This window comes from Ciconia boyciana, chromosome 4, assembly GCF_034638445.1.
Source record: "Ciconia boyciana chromosome 4, ASM3463844v1, whole genome shotgun sequence".
NCBI classification, from domain to species: domain Eukaryota; kingdom Metazoa; phylum Chordata; class Aves; order Ciconiiformes; family Ciconiidae; genus Ciconia; species Ciconia boyciana.
Genome location: NC_132937.1, coordinates 18,602,471 through 18,621,942, shown reverse-complemented (window position 1 = coordinate 18,621,942; position 19,472 = coordinate 18,602,471). Strand labels below are relative to the sequence as shown.

Here is a 19,472-nt window from a genome sequence, read left to right as displayed (position 1 = left end):
AATACAAGTAGGTCATCTAGGTTCTTTTTACAATTTTTGGAGAAAAATGGGTTTGCAAACAGTGGTACATCCTAGCCTCACACAATTATTGAAGGTTAAGTGTGATTATATTGCTCTGAAATGTTACTGTCTCCTTCCCTTGACTCTAAAGCAAGGTGAGGATAGCCTAGACAAGGTAAAATTATGAATCCTACTACAACAATCTTGTTTTAAAGAAATTAAATGTTTTTGCTTATGGCCTGAAGCCTTATTTGTATTCGGATGCTCTGAAAATAGACTCCTCTGTAAGTGGGTGGATGGGTGGATGGATGGATGGATGGATGGATGGGCTAAATTTTGCCTTTAGATGCATGGTCAAAACTCACATTTTTCGTTTTTTTTAAAGTTGCTATTATTGTTGCTTCTTATTTGGAACAACCTAAAAGACATGTTCAGCTACTTTGGGGAAGCACAGGGTGCAGGTGAAAATATGACCCATTCTTATAAAAGAGTCAAACTTGTTTTCACTAACTTAGTTGAAAGTGATGTGCCCTCATTCCCATGGCAAGGAACATTTCTTTTAGTGCAGCTGACAAGTTTTTCAAGGTGTTTCTGCACATCCTGTAGGGAAAGCAAATTGTCATCAAAATTGAAAATTCAGAATATGTTTTTTTTTTTCCCCTGAAGGTCCTTAGGGCTCTTGAAATGCTAAGTAGAAAACTGAGCTCAATGCATATGGAGGAGATTTTCATATTTTAGAAGACAGACAGAGTGTCAGCCGGCAGACGCAGCAACTCTAAGAATCTTCAAAAAGGCAGAAGCAGAAAAGTTTACTGCTTGTTCGGCGGACACATTATTTTAGCCTGTGTTCTGCAGATTGAGAGGAAGATTGCCTAGGGTCAGAGGGTGACCCTGCCCTGCAGCATGAGTATTATTCCTTTTTTTTTAAAGTGCAAATTTACATTTGGCTGCAACCTGCCTCCTTAATGATGGATCAGCCTTTTGTGCAGGTATAAGCTCTGATTGATGGGGCACGGGGATAGGAGAGAAGAATGGAGAAAACAAGTTTATAAATTTGACATAAGATTTGAATCACAGCAGGAACTCTGCCAGTCTCCTTAGGCATAAAATTGGACTGGCTGGAGATATGTACTGCATGTGTGATGTTTCAGCACTTATTGCTTTCATTATATCTTTACTTACTCAGTTAACAGACTACTGAACTTGCAAAATCTGGCAGACTGGGGGTTTTTTTAAACAAATTTTGTGATGGGAGGAGGGGGAGAAGAAACTGGAAAAACCTGAAAATTACATACCAGATCTTCATCTGGTGTAATCCAGTATCATTTAATTGATTTCACTGGAGTTACACTGATTTTCTCTAGCTGATGATCTGACTCAGTATTTTTGTTTTGCTTTAGCTTTTTTTTTTCCCCCCTTCTGAACAGGCTGTGTTGACATTTCATGTTTCCTATTATTATTATTCCTTCCCCTTCTTTGTTTTGGGAATTATATGGCTTATTGACTAAACAGCATTAGAAAACGAAAGTTAATGGGCCCAACTCTTCCCTAGTGCAACTTTATTGAGTTCAAGTTATATAGGGATGAATGAGTTCAGGGACTCCTTCAAAGAAGGCTATTGCAGAGACTGATACCATAATAAAAGGGAAGTCCACAGCTTTGTTGTCATTTCAATGGAAATTAAATGTTGCAAGAAGCCCAGTGCTTTCATCTTCAGCTAATGTGACAAAACCTGAGAGTACAGAGGACAAAGAGGTAAAATTATACCTTGTTTTGATGGATTAGAACAAATCCTTTAATATTATCAAGAATGCATTTAATAATACCCCTGTTCATGTCTACCTATTCTCTGGAGTACTCTGAGTTGTATGGCCAACCAGAATGGCCATCTTCTCCACTGTATCTCTTATCAATGGCAACTGAGGGAGGGGCTTACTGACTGGTATGATATCTGTCCCAGGAGCAAGGTGACACTGTGAAGATTCTCCTTAAAATAGCAGAAATGCAGCACCAATCTGGACCAGGCTCAGTGAAAACAGACTCTTATGGGTGGGACAAAAAAAAAGGTGGTCCTTAACCAGGAGTGTTTTGGGACAACGTTCTTGTGGTCTTAGTGGAGCTGAAACCCTTTTTGCTTGTAAAATGGAACTTGATGAGACAGACTGAAACAGTTGGTGCTGGTAATAGTAAAAGATGGGACTGAACATGTGAAGAGATGCCTGCAACCCCTGCGTTTCTTTCAGCACAAAGAATGATGCCATTGTGCTTGGACAGAAGGTTGGGGAAACAGGAACCTGGAAAGCTTGTCCAGTGGCAGTGTCAATTACTGAGAAAAGGCTTGACACATGCTAGACAGTTAGAAAATATTGTACCTTTTACTGTAGTGTTTAGGAGCTAGGTTCTGTAATAGCAAAGCGCAGTAAAAACGTAGAAGACTAGGTGACTTCTTCCTCAAAGCACTCTATTCTAAATCTAACAGTTGTTAATTACAGAAAAATATAAAATCAGCTGGAAAGTGAATCTTGTCAGGTAAAACCTCGTTCCATAAACCTAAGTTATTGGTGCTCTAAGTTTTCAATTGTGCTTTACGCATGGCTTTGTGTTATCTGGATGAGCATCCACAGAGCCACCCTTGTGAGAGCCTCAGCTCTCTACAGGGGTATATACTGCTGGCCAAACACTGTTAGACTTTGGGCATTTGCTCCCTGCCCCATATGCTCTAGATTTGAATGTTTTGTGAGCACATTACAGGTACAGCTTTGTTCCAAGGCTAGAATTATGAGAAGGATCAGGTTTTGGACCCAAACAATACTAGCAGGTTTGAATTTAACTCCAAATTAATGTGGGGTTTTTTTTATACCTAACTATTGCCCCACAAGGGGGCTTATAAGAAAGATGGGGCCAAACTTTTTAGCAGGGACTGTAGTGATAGGACAAGGGGTAATGGTTTTAAACTACAAGAGGGTAGATTCAGACTAGATATAAGGAAGAAATTTTTTACAATGAGGGTGGTGAAACACTGGAGCAGGTTGCCCAGAGAGGTGGTAGATGCCCCATCCCTGGAAACATTCAAGGTCAGACTGGACGGGGCTCTGAGCAACCTGATGTAGTTGAAGATGTCCCTGCTCATTGCAGGGAGGTTGGACTAGATGACCTTTAAAGATCCCTTCCAACCCAAAGTATTCTATGATTCTGATTCTATGGATACTTCAAATTACTCATTATCTACAGTATACGAATGAGTGACCTTTTAATGCATCTATAAATAAATGTAAAACACAAATTTGGGGGAAAGGAAAGTTGCATACTTTTCTTAAACCCCATTTGTGCTCATTTTTAAAGGAAATAAGATAACCACTGTGTTAACCACCTCTTCATTGTGGTTCTGAAGACCTGCCTGTTATTGTGGTATCTGAACTGCAGAAACTCTCTCTTCTGTCTGTCCACTATGTAAAGTCTTTCTCGGGTTATTACAAAAGGAAAAAAGGCAGTTGCCAATTCAGTTTTGTTCCAGTTCATTAGTAACTGAAAACCACTACCATCTGACAGATGTACTAAGAATTATGTATAGTTTTTAATTGTCTCAGTCCCGTTTCTAGTGGACAGTTGTCCACATTCAGAAAAGATGAAACAAAGTAAGTCTGAAAACACAGCTACCTTCAGCAATCTTGCTCAAAGTCTTTGCCAAGAATGTGGGACCTGGCTGAACATCTGAACTGATCAGTCCTCTTGCTTATCGTGGTAGTCCCACTAGCAGAAAATAGATGGTGTATGAGGAAGCAATGCCGTCCTCTGGAAGATAGTATATATTTCTTAGTAGGATTGAGAGATTGCATATTTCTCCGTGGCTATCAATCGAATATGGACTGCGAGTGATACTTTTTCTTCAAAGCAAGAAAAATAGCTCCATTCCCTCCAAAGAGAATCTTGTCAGCAGCAGAGCTCTCTACTGCTCCCACTCCTCTCGATGCTTCACCTCATCAGGCTTCTGGGACCTGACAAACTATCAGACTGAAAAAAAGAAAAGGGATGGGGGAGATTTTAATGCATGAGTAAAGCAATGAAGAGTGTCGATCCCATGCTTGCTATAGGTTTTCCAATTACAAGACAGGCAAAATATCAGTGACTAACTAAATCTAGATGTAGCTAGGCAGTTTCTTATACTCTTCATGAGAAAAAAAAAAACAGAATAGATTTCTCTTCGTCTACATTTATTCAAAAAGTTTGTAAGTGCTTTCATGTGCTGAGTTAAATTGACATTTCAAGACCAAACACTCAGGTAAATGTTAGGCACTACATGAACGGTGGTTGGGCAGCACTGCGGCAGAAAGCCAGGACCTGTCCCACTGCCCCAGCCAGAGAGCAGGGCAGGCTGGGGGGCAGCCAGGGTAGCCCCAGCCCTGGGCATCAAGCACCCCCATGGGGATGGGCTGATGCCAGGCCAGGACATCAGCCCAAGAGTGGTAGTCAGCTCAGTGGAGCCCATGGCTGGGCCAGGAAGAGCTGTGGGGGAGCAGGAAACTGGTATCTGTGGTGTTGCTGGGGCACAGATCCTCCCAAAATGGGGTCCTGGGCCATGAGCAAGGGAGATTGGTGATCGTTAAGGCCACCAATCCATTTAAAACCATTAGTCCCTCAGGTCCCTCTCTGTTTCCCAAGGGAAGGGACAGATGCCCCTCTCATGTTGGCACGATGGAGGTCAGACTTTACTTCACAATGTACTTGGAGTATCAGCAATCTTGACACTCTGGTTCACTTCCAGAACTTGTTCCTGCTATCACGTATACACAGTTGCCTGTACAGCGTGTGTGCTAGCTCACTCCCGGACTCCCTTTTGGAATATACATAGTCCCGTTAAAGAAGAAACCCAAGTAGAGTTGCCAGGATAGTTTGCTTATGGGTGTGCTGCAGATTGACAATACAAGAACAGCCATCCCTTGTTTGATACTTGGTGCGTGGGACAATCCTGCCCTACTTCAGTAGGCCACAAACACTCAACAACCACAACATGTCTTCATGCCATGCCCTAGATGCCATGTATAAAAACGTTCCTGCAGGCTGCAAAACAACCCTTACATTATATCAGGCACTTGGAGCTGGAAAACAAACACAGAAATCATCATGTCTTTTGGCCACAAGAGTGGTCACTGAAGCTTAGAGAAGAGATGGACCAAATATTATTGCAGTTGGGATACAGATGGACCAGTCTGCAGGGGCCAAGTCAAGTACATGAGACACACGTACTGCTTGATTCAGGAGCAACAGCCTTCGGTGGCTGTTTTGAGCAGTATAGATGTTGCCATGAACGCCGAGTGCCCTGAAGGATCCACAGAAGTGGCAGCAGAGAGTAAATGGGATAATGCCCTTATCTAGCTCTGCATCTGCTCCGTACCAAATGGCCCTCTTCAGCTTTAGTATGCTATGTCGGTTGTAGCCGTGCGGCATGTCATACAGACACTGCACCCGCTTAGACATCTGTCACCTCCGGCAAGATCTGTGTCAGTAGTGTAGGCAATGATTCCCAGACATGCATGGTATGTTCATCACTGCGTTTCCAAAGTACTTTAGGATCCTTCAAGGTGAAAAATACTCTTTCTGCCTGCCTCTCTGGCAGTATTTGAGAACTTATAAATGTAAGGTTATTAATATGAGACAGTAGTATTACTGACATTTTTGATTGAAATCGCATCTTTCTACAATTTTATTGTCAAAAATGTCTTTCCTAAACATTTTTCTCCTCTTTTGCCTCCCACAGACCTAATTTACTTACTTAGGAGACACACTGGAATCTGAGAAAGTTGGGAAATATACCACTTCAAAAGCTGTTTTTAATGCCAGCTTCAGAGGTCTTCTATAATTTTTTCCCTCAGCTTTTTTTCTGATAAATAAACCAAACTTGAATAATGACCTAAAAATATCTCTGTAATGGTGAAATTGATGAGGAGATTATTTAACTGATACTACTAATTCCATGAATTGAAAAATGATTCAATTTTTCCTGAGACAAAATAATACCAAAACAGGTACACACATATGAATGTACTTGCCGTTTGTGTCCACACAGAGATATACATTGCTTAGCTTAAAACTGTGAGGTTTATTTGTCTTTTAAATTTTTACAGTTTTATGTTTTATTTTTTGTCCACAGCCAAGAAGAGCAATACATTTGTTTATCTTTGTTATGGAAAGCAGAGGTTTTACGTAAAAAACTGGGCTGGAACCAAACTAACAAACAAACAGAAGCCATCAAAAATTATGAGGCAGGCAATAAATGAATGGCAGCTGCCAGAGCTGTAGAAACTATAAATGTGATCAAAAAGTGACAAATTAAGATATAAAAAGCTGGTTAAAAGATAACTTAAAAAAAAAAAAATTTTAACATCATCTACACAAAGGAATTTGTTAATTTAATTATGTTTAAATTATGTTTTGCACTCATGACACACGCCAGCTTGGCGGTGCTGGAAAGCAAAAGCTTAATTTTAGTGATACATGGTTCTAGGTCATGGCCTTCTCTAATTTCCTAGTTGTTTTGGAGAAAAAGGAAAAAAAGACCTCCTGGTCACAGCACCTGAGGGGAAAGAAAAAAGTGTTGAGGTGAAATAGTCTTTCCTTCGTTAAAAAAGGGTTCCTCCCCTGCTTCAGCCTCTTCCCCCATTGCTGCTGACTTGCAGGAGAAGAGGACTAGGTGACTACATGTCCTTCCACATCCATCTGTTAATGGTTCTTGCTGCGAAAATGGAGGAGAACATGCTTGTTCCAAATGACAAGTATCTTTTTTTAATATGAGCAGTGCATGCTGGGAGAGAGCACCTCTGTCTTGATGCTTCCTCAGAACTAGCACTGCGGTGTGTACAGCAAGCTACACCAAAACAGCACTTTTTATAGTTTTGTTCAGCAGCGCTGAGAAGTTCAGTGGCTGTGGTGGATCATAAAATATGAACTTCCTCTTTAGTCAGCTCCGGCTGCTTTGCCTACATAGACAGAATAAGTGTAGGATAGTAATGACGTATATTCTTGTCACTTAAAAGTGCCTGCAATCCTTATTAACCCTCAAAACACTAAGAATTGTCTAAAATCATACGATTATTTACAATATGTAAGTTGTGGGTGATTTTCGGTTGCCTGTGTCAGATGTAGAATCACTCTGTACTTATATTTTACAATTTTGTTTTCTGTTAGGTGATGATCGCTGATCACCTACTGCTGCTGACTGCTGAGGCTTCAGGAAAAACATAACAAATGAGCAAAAAATACTCCCAAAGTAAGTGCGCCGAGACTCATGATAAAATCATCACAATGAATTCAGCGATCAACCTGTAATGTCCGTGTACTGCACAGTGTTTGCTGCACAGTGGCAAAAGACAACTGCCGTTTCTACTCGGTCTTCTTCAGAGCTGTCAGTAACATAAAGCAAGAATCATTAACTCTAAAATTACCCAGTGTGTGACTACCCCTGGAAAACCATAAGGTATACAGTCCGTAAGCCTATATATACAGAAGTAGCACCTGCCTTCCAGGGCACAGAAGGGTTTTGGAGATGAGGGATTCGTCTGCAGCGTGGAGAATTTCAGCCTGAGGAGACAGTGCGAAATCTAGGTAAACTGCTGGAAAACTGAGCAGGAGTCAGTGCCTTTAAACCTGCAGACATATCACCCTGGAGGCTGCTACCGCGCGGCCCAGCCCTCTCTACCCTCAGGTGGGACAGGCAGCCATCTCGCACTCAGCTGGGGCAGCGTCCATCTTACCATGACTCTCATGGAAGCAGCCATCTTCCGTGCCGTACAGCCGGCGACAGCCATGTTGGTGAGCGATACGTGGGTGCCGCCATTTTGGGGCCTCCCACTCAGCTGACTTAGACTGGCGGCCATCTTAGTAAAGGGCGGCTACAGCGTGAGGCGATGGTGTCCCCGCTCCTTCCTTTAAGCAAGATGGCGGCGGCGGCGCATGCTCAGAGCGAGGCGGCGCGCGGGGCCCAGGCGGCGGTCCGGCAGGCGCTGGTGCCCGCGGGCTGTTGTGGTGGAGGGCTCGGTCGCCGCTGAGCCGGCGGGCGGGGACCGGCGGCAGCCATGGGCGAGACCGAGAAGCTTTATTACGTTTATAGCTGCGACCTGGACATCAACGTGCAGCTGAAGATGTAAGTGAGGGGGGCCGGGCTTGCAGCGTCCCCTTGCTCTGCTGCGGGCGGCCGGGGCTTTGTGGGAAGCGGCCCGGTCCCTGCTGGCTTGGGGGAGGCTGGGCCGCCCGCTCACCGGAGCTGCGCTGGGTCCCGAAGCCTGGCTTCCCCGCGGGAGCCCGGTTACGTGGCCGTGCTGGCTCTGTCTCCCCCTCACCAGCACCAGGAGCTCCTGGATGCAGCCGCCGCCGCCTGTTTCCCTCGGGGCTGCCGGGTGGAGGCAGCGCGGCCGCGTCCCTGTCAGCGTCCCCCGCCGCTGAGCGGTGCCGTGCGGGCAGGGGGATGGTGCGGGCAGGGGGATGGTGCGGGCAGGGGGATGGTGCGGGCAGGGGGCCGCGGCGGCAGCAGGGCCAGGGTTGTAAAGCTTTGCTCTAAAGGCGTTACAAACGTTCATGGCCTTAGGTCCTGTGGTGCAGAGCGGTGTTTTAAGGCAAAGATTGTCAGTTCAGCGCTCATGTCTCTCGTAACCTTTCACCTGCTGGTGTCACAGCTCGCTCCTCAGTGTTAGGGGAAGGAGATGGACTGGTGACACTTCTTCCTACTTGTTTGCACGCTCCTTTGAAAGCAAGTTGCTCTTAGTCGGGTTCTTTGTTGTAGGCAGATCCAGGTGCTGCAACAGGTAAGTATGTTCCTAACTGGGTATATGCAAGCACTCTTGTTGAAGCTGCTGTCATCACGTGCTGATGTATTTGCTGGTTCATTTCTTAATTTTTTAATTTTTAAGTTCGGGATTTTTCTGCATTACAGCAATGGGATGTTTACATTTGTGTAGGAGGGACATGGCTGGCTCTAAAACGTAGTATACCTAATGTTGCTACATTAAGATATATTGCACTTTTTTTGAAAACTAACTATTTGGGGGTTGTTTAACTTTTGAATCGAAGATGCTACTTGAAGTTAGATGCATGCGTCCTCTTTGCTAATTCATTCTGCCTAACAAAAATGTAACTAGGATTTTTTTGTGCATCGAGGTGTATGTCATCCTGGAATGTGCTATGTTAGTTTCTTGGAAGCAACTTGTTCATCCACTCAGAAATGTTTTTGTGGTACTGATAGATTTTTGTTTGCTGAAAGATTGATCTTACGTGTTTTCCCATCACCACCACAATTCCTTTTTTGTTTTCACATGTGCATCCACAATCAGATATTTAATATGCATGATTGTTTTCATCATGGTATAGCTGAGGCCTGAGAAGTTCCATTGATTTACTCTAACACTAGCATTCTGCAAATTGTTGCAGGGATTTAATCAAGTTTGATTTGCACAGTCTGCTTAGTTGAGCTTTGATTTGAGAGATGACTGGCGTCCACAGCCAGTCATATGTTTCATACTTCATACAGCTTAAAAATAAGGCTTTTCTTATCATGTTCATCCCCCAGTAGTATTTGGAACACATGTAATCTAATGTTTGTTTTGGTTTTTTAATATTAGCAGCATATGTCATCTCATTGTTGCCCTGCTTAGGGTACCTCATTTGACGCTGTCTGAGAATCTACAGGTTGTACTAGAAGAAGTTGTCTCCATTAAAAAGACAAGTAATTCTTCCCTTCCCTGCTCTTCCCTCCCCCCGCTAATCAGTATAACAATAAATTCGGTATTTGTTCATCATTTCACATGCTCTCTGATATTTGGGCTTCACTACCGGCTAGTAATGCAAAGTGAGGAGATAGCCTCAGTACTGGGTAATCTAAATATAAGCTATGGAAATAGTGTAGGACTTTTACTGTGGATAAAATAAATCTTGGTTTATTTATTCTTTCTCCCCCCCCCCCCCCCCCCCCCCTTTTTTTTTTTCTTTTTTCCTTCCCCACATAGAGGCAGTCTGGAAGGGAAAAGAGAACAGAAGAGTTACAAGGCTCTCTTAGAAGATCCAATGCTGAAGTTCTCAGGACTGTATCAAGAAACTTGCTCTGACTTGTATGTAACTTGTCAGGTGTTTGCAGAAGGGAAGCCTCTTGCTCTTCCAGTTAGAACTTCCTACAAAGCTTTTAGCACTAGGTGGAAGTAAGTGACTGCCTTTTATTTCATTTTTTTTATTTAGTTAGTTATTTTTGCCCATTTATTTAGTTACCGAGGCATCAAGTTGTATAAATAAATCTATGGTTTTTATTTATGTCAAAAAGATTTGTTTTCCGTTGTCTTCTTCAAATAACTTACATTTCTTCAAGTCTCTGTATGGTTATTAAGTGTTGCCCTGACAGCACGAAACCAACCTTTTAATGTAAGTAATAAAATTGTTACTTGAGTGTTTGGGCATGGCTCACTGCTTAAATAACTTCTGGGGCCTGGACTAGCACACTTTCATACTGTTTACTGGACAGACTGATCTTTGGTACTTAGTCATCAAGCTAGAGTATTTTTCATTTGGTCTCTAGCCTTTTAATCACACTCAAGACAAGTATTTGAGTGGTTAAAGCCCAGAGGAAAATAGCCCATCTGCCCTTAGACATTCATATTCTAAGGAGAATTTGTGTTATATAAACTGATACAGAGTACCTTGAATTCTAAAGTTTTATGACTAATAAAGTGTTTCTCTGCAGCTGGAATGAATGGCTGAAACTGCCTGTGAAGTATCCAGACTTGCCTCGCAATGCACAGGTGGCTCTGACCATTTGGGATGTATATGGACCTGGTAAAGCAGTTCCTGTGGGAGGAACAACAGTCTCACTCTTTGGGAAATATGGGTATACTGCTTTTTCTTTTGTGGTACAGATTTGAAGCTCACTTGTGAATAGTAAGGTAGCAGTGGTTACAGGAGATTTATTTTATTTTATTTTTTTTAAAACAGGTTAACAGTTCCATGTTTGAAAAGTCAGATACATAGATGATTTACTCAATTTCTTCCTGAGTGTAACTTCATACATGCTGCAGTGTTGTAAAAAAAGGTCTTCTGTTGTATAGCACCAACATTTAGGCTTTTTCTTAGATCTGTAAGCTTGGATTTTAAGGTAGGAAATGCTGAAATCGCTTCATGTTTATACTTTTGTAATGCATGGATGCCAGTACTGATTACTTAAGATAATTGATTTAATTGGCTTGCAATTGGGCTGTTAATGCAGTATTATTTATAAGGAATAAAGTGTAACTCAGTAAATCAGGAGTTTTCAAAATTAATAATCTGTGATCCAGTAGAAGGTGGCTTTAGTAAATTTGTGAATGATAACACTAAGATGGGAAGGATTACAGGTGTGCTGGAAGGTGACAGTACATCAAAAGGATCTTGACTAAGTGCAAAGGGGACTGAAAAAAAAATAGGATGCAGTTTAAGAAAAAGTATGAGGCACTGGTACTTTTTGCATTTGATTGTGGTCAAATACAGCATGGGGAGCAGCTGCCCAGGAAAACAGAGGAAAAGGTTTGGGTTTTAGAGTGAATCTTAAGTTTTGCATGAGTCAGCATTGTGATGCTCTTGTGAAATGTGCAAATGATGGTGAATACATGAACAGTCTACAAGTATGTGCATCAGCGATAATGTTGTATCCTCCTTCTCCATACTTGTCCACTTGGCTGGGATATGTTCAGTTCTATATAACTGACTTTAAGCAAGTTGCTGTCTCCTGGGAGTCTAAGGGAGTCTATAATTGAACATCTAGCAAATAGGTGTGATGGAAGAGAAGTAAAGACTACTGAGGCTGAAGAAGAGACTGTAGGAACACTTTCCTAGTGTCTAGGTAGGGTTGGAAAATGGGGAGAAATAGCCTTTTTTTGTCTTGTCAGTGGATAAGAAGTATTAAGGCTAAATTGAAGTGCAGGAAAAGTTTAGGTTAGCATTAGGAAAGCTGTTCTAGTGACACTTGAATGCAGAAAATGACTGTAGAGAGAGTTTATATTTCTGTCATTGAAGATATTGCTTTGTCAAAAGATTGACATTGTCTTAGGGCAGAAAATTGAACTGGATCAATTGGACTATGCTCTAAAGACTGCTGGTAGTTTTTAAAGCATTAGAGCATAGTTCGTGGGAAAAGATACAATTTATAAATGAAATTTACTTTTCTTTCCAGCATGTGGGGCCTGAGGGAAGTAGATGGACAGAAAGCAACAAATAATTTCAAAACTTTGTATTTAAATGTAAATGGAAACCCTTGTAGTAGTATTCTCAAAGTGATGTGTAAATTCAAGGTCAGATGGTCCTTCTGGTCAGTATTTCTAATTTTTAATGGTTGACTTTTAAAGCGTTCCTTCCAGTTGTATTTACCTGAAGTTGTTAGAGTTAAGTGATCATCTCTTATTGGCAAAACTAACGCACTTGATTTCTTGGGGCATCTTTCATAGGTGGATCAGCATAAATATGCAAGGGAAGCAGGGTTTTGCAGAGAAGAGGTGTGGTCAGTTACCCTGCAAAGTTCTGTTCACTGCACAGTTTCAATTACCAATTCAATTTCAAGCACAAATGGAGAGAATGGTGTGTTGAGGGTTGTGGGTTTTTGTTGGTGTTTTTTTTTATTATTTGGCAGCTCAGAAGGCTGCTTTTTATCAGTTGACCTTCAAATGAAACTTAGGTAGCTTTTTAGTTCAATTTTTTTCAGACTGCCAGACCTAAAGTCAGTATTATAATTTGCAAGTCAAGAGGAATACTTTCTGCTTCATTACAAATAATAAAAATATGAAGGTCAAGCTCTGTCCTCGGTGTTTGTACCACCTCACTGACTTTGGGAATTACCCATTTTTCTTCCACTTGCCAAATAAGTTATCTCAGACTTATTCTAAACTCTGTGTGCCAATAAAAATGAAGGCCGTAGAGGGCACAAGGTGCAAGGCACTTCTGCAGTTAAGTTAAATTATGCGTGGTGCAGTGCATGTTTGCAGGTTTGGCAAAGGAAGCTACTTCATTTTCTTGCAGCTGCTGCTGTACTTTGATTCCTGACAGCTGTATTATTTTGAATTTACTGAAGCGATTCTGCATTTTTTTTCCTGCAGTATGTTTCGTCAAGGAATGCATGATTTGAAAGTCTGGCCCAACGTAGAAGCTGATGGCTCGGAGCCCACCAAAACTCCTGGGAGAACCAGCAGCACAGTCTCTGAAGATCAAATGAGCCGCTTGGCAAAGGTGATGGAATAGCATGTAACCTTTAAGATGTATATGAAAAGCTTGCACTTTCACTGGAGTGAAATGAAGACAGGTTTTAATGAAGACAAGCTTCTTATGTTGTTTTCTTAGTGAAAGCTATCTTCCTTTGATTGTTTAGATATTTCACAGGATTTTTACAAATGAATAAACTAGATCATACTCATTTGCTTCTCAAGTATTTTTTAAAAGGGAACATATAAATACCTTTTAAAATACATAACATTCTGTTGTAACAACTTAACATCCTAATTCTTTGTAAAGAATAAAAATGTGAATATGCCTTGAAGATGCTTGAAGCTGAAATTCCATCAGGTTCAGTAAGAACAGCTCCTAACAGTAACTTGTGAGGACGGTCTAGTTTCTTTTAGTAGCCATCCTTTAGATTTAAGGCTGTCTGGTGTAGTGTTTAGATGTGTATGACATACCTCTACGTTAGAAGGAATTTGAGTAGAACTGCAAAAATTAACCAAAGTTTCGTTCATTTAAGCTCATGAGTATGTCTGTATATTAGTAGTTTCTTCTCCCAGCTTGATGGCAGAGTGTATATTTGCCATCAAAACTATTTCTGGAATTGATCAGTAGATGTTAGTTCTTGAACTGTTTTGCTAGCTGATCTCTCATTCTTCAGGTAAGCTTACCCAAAGCTTGGCAAATCACTCAACCCACTTACTCGGTGTGCTTTCTTCTTAATCTTGGTATCCTAGTTTTCATCCACACCTTTGTGCAACTCCCAGTGAAAGATAGGTCCAGTGCCATAAATATGTCCATTTTCTCATCTAGAGATTTATCACAGCAATAAACTAACTTTCATTTATGATCTGTCTTTTATTAGTTTAGTTCACCTTGAATTTATAATGGAAAACTTGTTAAAGCTTACTGTCAGTGATGGTTCCCCATTTCTTGATCATAGTAGAATAAATCCCCTCTAGCCTAAGGAAGCTCTGTAGACAGACACTAAATGTCAAGGCTTCTTTATAACTCATCAAATGGTTACATGATGTACGCAGTGGGTCTCTGAGAAAGGGTTTTAGAGTGTAGGCCTTTCCTTTCATGTTAGTTCTGTTATTCAAACATGACCATACCCTACCAGTGTTTTTTCTCCTCTTCCCTTCACTCTCTTATGCTCCCTAGCTCAAGAAATACAAATAATGTAGAGTATTTCAGTCTTAAAATACCCGGGTCTGTTCTAGCCTGTTCTTTTGGCATATGGGAGATGAGGGCTCAAAGCCTATGAGGAGGAGGAGGGAATTCTCCTTTCACATCCTGATTGAGAGTTCTAGTTAATGGCTAATAAAAAGTTAATAACATCACAGCCACCATTCTTTTCTTCTGAAAGCTGTTTTGGGAGATAATAATTTCTGAAAGATGAGAGTATTTTCACTGATATTTTGTTGTGTTCATTTATAAACACATTTTATCATCAGATGCTAGCAAAGTGAATAAGATTTCTGGGTAGTGTGTCTGAGAGCTTTCATTTGCACAGCTGTTTACACAGCAGATGAGGTTCTTGTGATGTATCATTCCTAAATAACCATTGTTTGAACACAATCAGCTTCAGTTTTTCTATGACTTACTCATCAGTAGCTGAATGCCTCCTGATGTTAACTGCTACTGTAGGTGAAGGTATATTTAAATATAGGTAAGAGGAGTAGGACTAATTAAATACAAGATGAGTTTGTGTGTACTTCTTTATTCTTGGTTTGGTGTTTTTCTGTTTGTTGGACAGACTTACCATTTATAAGTGTCATGCCATTGACTGATGTCTGATACCAGAGGTCAAATTAGAGTCTTCCAGATAATAAGTAACTTTTGAGACAAGCTTGCTGAAGGTCCTTTTCTCCATCTAAAAGATAACTTTTTATTTTCTTGACATGCCTCTGAGTTTGTGTGTGTGTGGTATTTATTATTATAGGGAATTTGTATAAAATCAGTGACTAGCTGCTGGAGGAGTTGCATCCTTTTACATTAAGTAATTGATACTATGGCAAGTCTCTCATTTCATGGTGAGGTGCCATATGGTTGTGCTCCTACAAGCAACATTCATGTGTTTTGTAAAATTGCTACTGATGAAAAAGGCATGGCTTTGCATCGTGAGGGTCATTGTGAATGCAAGATTTTTCCTGTACAAAGGAATATTAGTGGAAAGAGTGTGGAATACCTTAGTGTGCTCAAATATTAATGTTTAATATTTGCTAGCTAAAATTTTTAATATTCATTAATTAAGATGTTTGTCCCATCTTGTGTGTTAATTTATTCTACTTAAACAAAAAGTACTCAAGTTCTTTTTGATCCATTAATTTCCTTCACCCCTTCTGCTGGCTGTATGAAATTTCGTAATAGCAATGGTGGGATATATCTAAAGGGATGCCTCTTATTTAGTAGCAGATGATGTAAATGCTTCTTTCCCTGAAGGGAATGCACTAGCTTCTCTCTTACTTTAAGCTTTAAATATTAATCCAAGAGAATGGTTCTTCATGTGTATATATATGCCTGCAGATCTTCTGGGTCTTGTATGCAGGCCTAACTAGTTGCTGTATTATGACTTTTTTCCTCTCTGTAAGGGAGTTTTGTAGGTTTAAGAGATTCATAATTTTCCTCTAAAACATACAGAATGACTTTTTTCTTTATTCTCTAGTGCAGCGTACAAGAAAATAAAGTAAGAATTTGTGCCCAAGGTATCTAAATAACATTTTTTTGCCAAGGCTTTGATAAGTGCTATCCTAAATCTGTGTATCAATGCTGGATGTGAATATGTGGTATTCTGAAAATTTTGATGCATTGGTTTAAGGTAGTAGAAATAAGAGGGCCACCTTGAGTAAGAAAAAATATTTTTGTTAAAAAAAGAGTAGGGAGTAATTTAAAGTGGCTAAAATGGTGGATATGTAAGGTAAGGAATTTCTTCATTGTTGAGAATGAGAAGACCTTTTCTGTGAATTTCTTCATTGTTGAGAATGAGAAGACCTTTTCTGTGAACTAGGTAGGACATTTGTGAATGCATTAAGTGATGGTGTCCAGCCTGCCTGAAACAGCATCTGCGTTATAACTGGTCTGCATGCTGCTGGTTCTCTACCTTTGGTATATATTATTGTCACATAAGAGGCAAAGGCCAAGTCTTGTATTATCCTTTTAGTATAGTCCTGGCACACTCTGTCTTTGTAATATTGCTGAGATAGAATTTGATGAACTGGCTGCAGAATATAACATAAGGTAGCAAAAAATTACTACTATACTGTGCTCCTGTTTACAATCTTGCTGATAAGTTGAAAGAACCCAAAGACTGGGTTTCTGGATGTAACCAAAAAGACTTTGGTTACATCCAGCATCCTGAAATGTTATTAAGGATTATGCTTTGCGCCCTCTGCCCTTCCTTTTCCTTTTCTGCTGTTAAGTTTCTGAAATTTATTGAGCTAATCTGAAGATCAGCTGTCCCAGAGTTTACTGGAGGCAAAACAAATGAAAAAAGCCCCTACTATATACTGAACGGAGTTAATTAATTCTTAGAAGTTTCAGTGGTCTTCCAAAGTTTCCATTAAAATCTTACTACTTCTGTCAAGCTATACAGTAGTCTAGAGCTTAGAGAAATGTTAGGTGAATCAGCTGCTTTAAGCAAACAATCTCATAGTCGTTATGGGATTATGTTTTTGTGTTTCGTGGAATGAGTTCAGAACAAAGACCATCAAATGCTGATAGCTAATTTACTATTTAGTGCTTCTTGAAATGATCAGTTCCTAGCAAATCTGGAAATAAGCTTAAAAAAAAGGGGGAGGGGGGGGCACGCAGGATTTTCCTCCCAGTTGAATAGCTTTTTGACTGCTTTTTAAATTGTGACTGCTTTTGATCAGTCCTTTACTTTGGTAGAGCCAATAACTGTAGTTGAGGATTAATATTAAGTGGAAAATTTTAAACCTCATCTCTAGTAGACTTGGTCAGAACCAAGAATCAGAAAAGCTGAATTAGATAACATATTTGTGAAATGAGCAGTTATTGCATTCAGAGCTAAATGTCATGCTTGCTTTCATAAGTAATCTACCTTAAAATTTAATTCAGATCTTGAGAGGGCGCAGAGACCATGGTGTGGGCTATAGTGTATTCCAGCTCTTTCTGACATAAACTGTTTCCAGGAAAACTAAATTGGGAGTTTCGTTTCTTGCTTAGTGTTAGGAACCAGTATCCAAAGTGTTATTAGACCATAACACCAAATTAAACTCTGAGGAGGTGAGTAAGAGGAAGAAAAAACCCAACTTGTCTTAAACAGGAAGATGTCACTTTGTGGAAAGTGAACAAGCAAAATGCTCTGTTGTTGTTGGATATGAAGGGGCAGTTGATCAAGGTGTTGAAAGACAAGGATAAATGCTTACCAGTTGATCTTTGGCAGGTCAGTTCCACTGATGCAAGAGCACCTGGAGGGAGACTGCAGAATGCTGAAATTTCATTTCATTAATGGTTTTAATGGCTGTGTACATTCTTTTGGAGGCTAGAGAATTATTTGCCTGTTATGTCAGCATTGCCTTTAAAAGATGTAAAAAGCTATTTGATTCTGCATAATTTCTGAAGCTTGGCTTCTTGTGAGTTCATCATGTATTTACTCTGCAGATCTGTCAGGATCTGTACATGGGCATGCAGTTGATGCTCTTTCTGTAGTACGTCGTGATGGGGTTTGTATTTAGCCCAGGTCATCCTCGGTGTGCAATAATACTTGTGGCCGTACTGCTACGACATCAGTTTACGGGGGATTTGAGCAAGAATAATGAAACAGTATTACTAGTGCAAACTCTTAACCTTTTTTTCTTCACAGTGGTTTTTTTTTTTTTTCTCTGTGTCTGTGTGGTGAGCTACTGGAAGTCTAGTGCAGGTATCTGACAAACTGCAACCTAGACAACTCCCAGCATATAGCAAGTCTTAAGTCTTCTGTGTTTTTTTTTTTTTGTAGTAACCTCATCTCCAGTTCTGTATGGAAGAAGTAAGATGTTGTTATGTATCCTGTGTTCTCCTACATACAATATGTTTCATTCATATGCTGTCCTAGTACTCTTCGTGTATTGCCTCTCCCCTAGCTGTCAGCTGGGCAAGAAGTGGCAGTTGGTGTGGTTGTATGGCCTGTTCAAATTTAAGTGCTCGCGGGTGGGCTGGCTGACCACAGAACAAAGCTGATGAAGTAGTAGCTGTAACCCTTCCCTTAACAGGAATAATTTTGAGGGTCTCTTCACTAGCCGTTTTCTAGACAGATACTGATTTCTTTGAAACATGAAAGAACTTGATGTCTTTTAGTCCCTTTGCATCTCTTCTTGCACACTGTGAGAGTTACTAATTTTTGAGGAACACTTGTGATTTCTTAGGAGCTGAAAACATGATTCTTGTTCATATTTGTGTGATCTTCTGCTGCATTTTTCATAAACTATTGTGTGTCAGTGCATCTGAAACTACAGGTAGTATGGCTCATATCTCTTCCTGTCTTCTACTGTTAGGTAGTCCTTTAAACAACTCAACTTCCTTACTATTACTACAGCAATATGAGGGTGTAGGAGTAAAACTTGAACTACTTTTCAGATGACTAAAAAGAAAGGGAGAACAAGCTGTCTGTGGCTTGCTGTGACTAAGTCTTTGGCTGACCTTTTGTGATGTGTTAAGTCCCAATCTAAGAACTTGTTTTGGTAAGGCTAACAAGGGCAGAATTCTTCAATTTGAATATTTTTTGAAATATCTTCTTTTTGTTTGACTTGGGAAGTTTTACTATATGAAACTTAGTAACACAAAAACCTAAATATTTTTGTTATGTGACTTTGCTTAAAAAATAGATTCCTATTTTTAAAGTGTTTAAAAATTCAGTGATTATGTGCTTGGAATGTGGTTTTAGTTTTTGCCATGACTGATGTTTTAGATACTAGAATTATTTTTATGGCATGGCTTAGCTGTTTACAAGGATCTACTGTGAGTGTACTGTACAAGCATTTTTTCCAGTTCCTTTACTTTTTTTCCCCTGACTTTATGTTAGTGTCTCTGTAAAATGATGACTTTTTCTTGTTCCCAGCAATCTAAATATTATCATTTGGTGTTTTCATGCAGCTCACCAAGTCTCATCGGCAAGGTCATATGGTGAAAGTGGACTGGCTGGACAGACTGACCTTTAGAGAAATAGAAATGATCAATGAGGTAGGCCATCACACATCAGATTTGTAATGTTTTTTTGGATCTTGCTAATACAGAATGCTTGCTTGCTTAAGAGTCTA

The 19,472-nt window shown here is 40.2% G+C and overlaps 1 protein-coding gene and 1 long non-coding RNA gene across 2 annotated transcripts in view; one reads left to right on the top strand and one right to left on the bottom strand.

The window, feature by feature from the left end:
- Positions 1-1,594: 1,594 nt before the first annotated feature.
- On the bottom strand, positions 1,595-8,052 carry LOC140651037 (uncharacterized). The gene is made up of 3 exons (XR_012042226.1): positions 7,749-8,052; positions 3,658-4,011; positions 1,595-1,732 (listed from the first exon to the last, which is right to left on the bottom strand). It is a non-coding gene; the product is annotated as an uncharacterized lncRNA (long non-coding RNA).
- Positions 7,948-19,472, top strand: part of PIK3C3 (phosphatidylinositol 3-kinase catalytic subunit type 3) — an 81,820-nt gene continuing 70,295 nt past the window's right edge. The window contains exons 1-5 of the mRNA XM_072860074.1: positions 7,948-8,137; positions 9,993-10,181; positions 10,718-10,861; positions 13,095-13,224; positions 19,309-19,395. Coding sequence (XP_072716175.1) covers positions 8,070-8,137; positions 9,993-10,181; positions 10,718-10,861; positions 13,095-13,224; positions 19,309-19,395 — 618 coding nt within the window. The 5' untranslated portion in view covers positions 7,948-8,069. The remainder of the gene's footprint in view (positions 8,138-9,992; positions 10,182-10,717; positions 10,862-13,094; positions 13,225-19,308; positions 19,396-19,472) is intronic.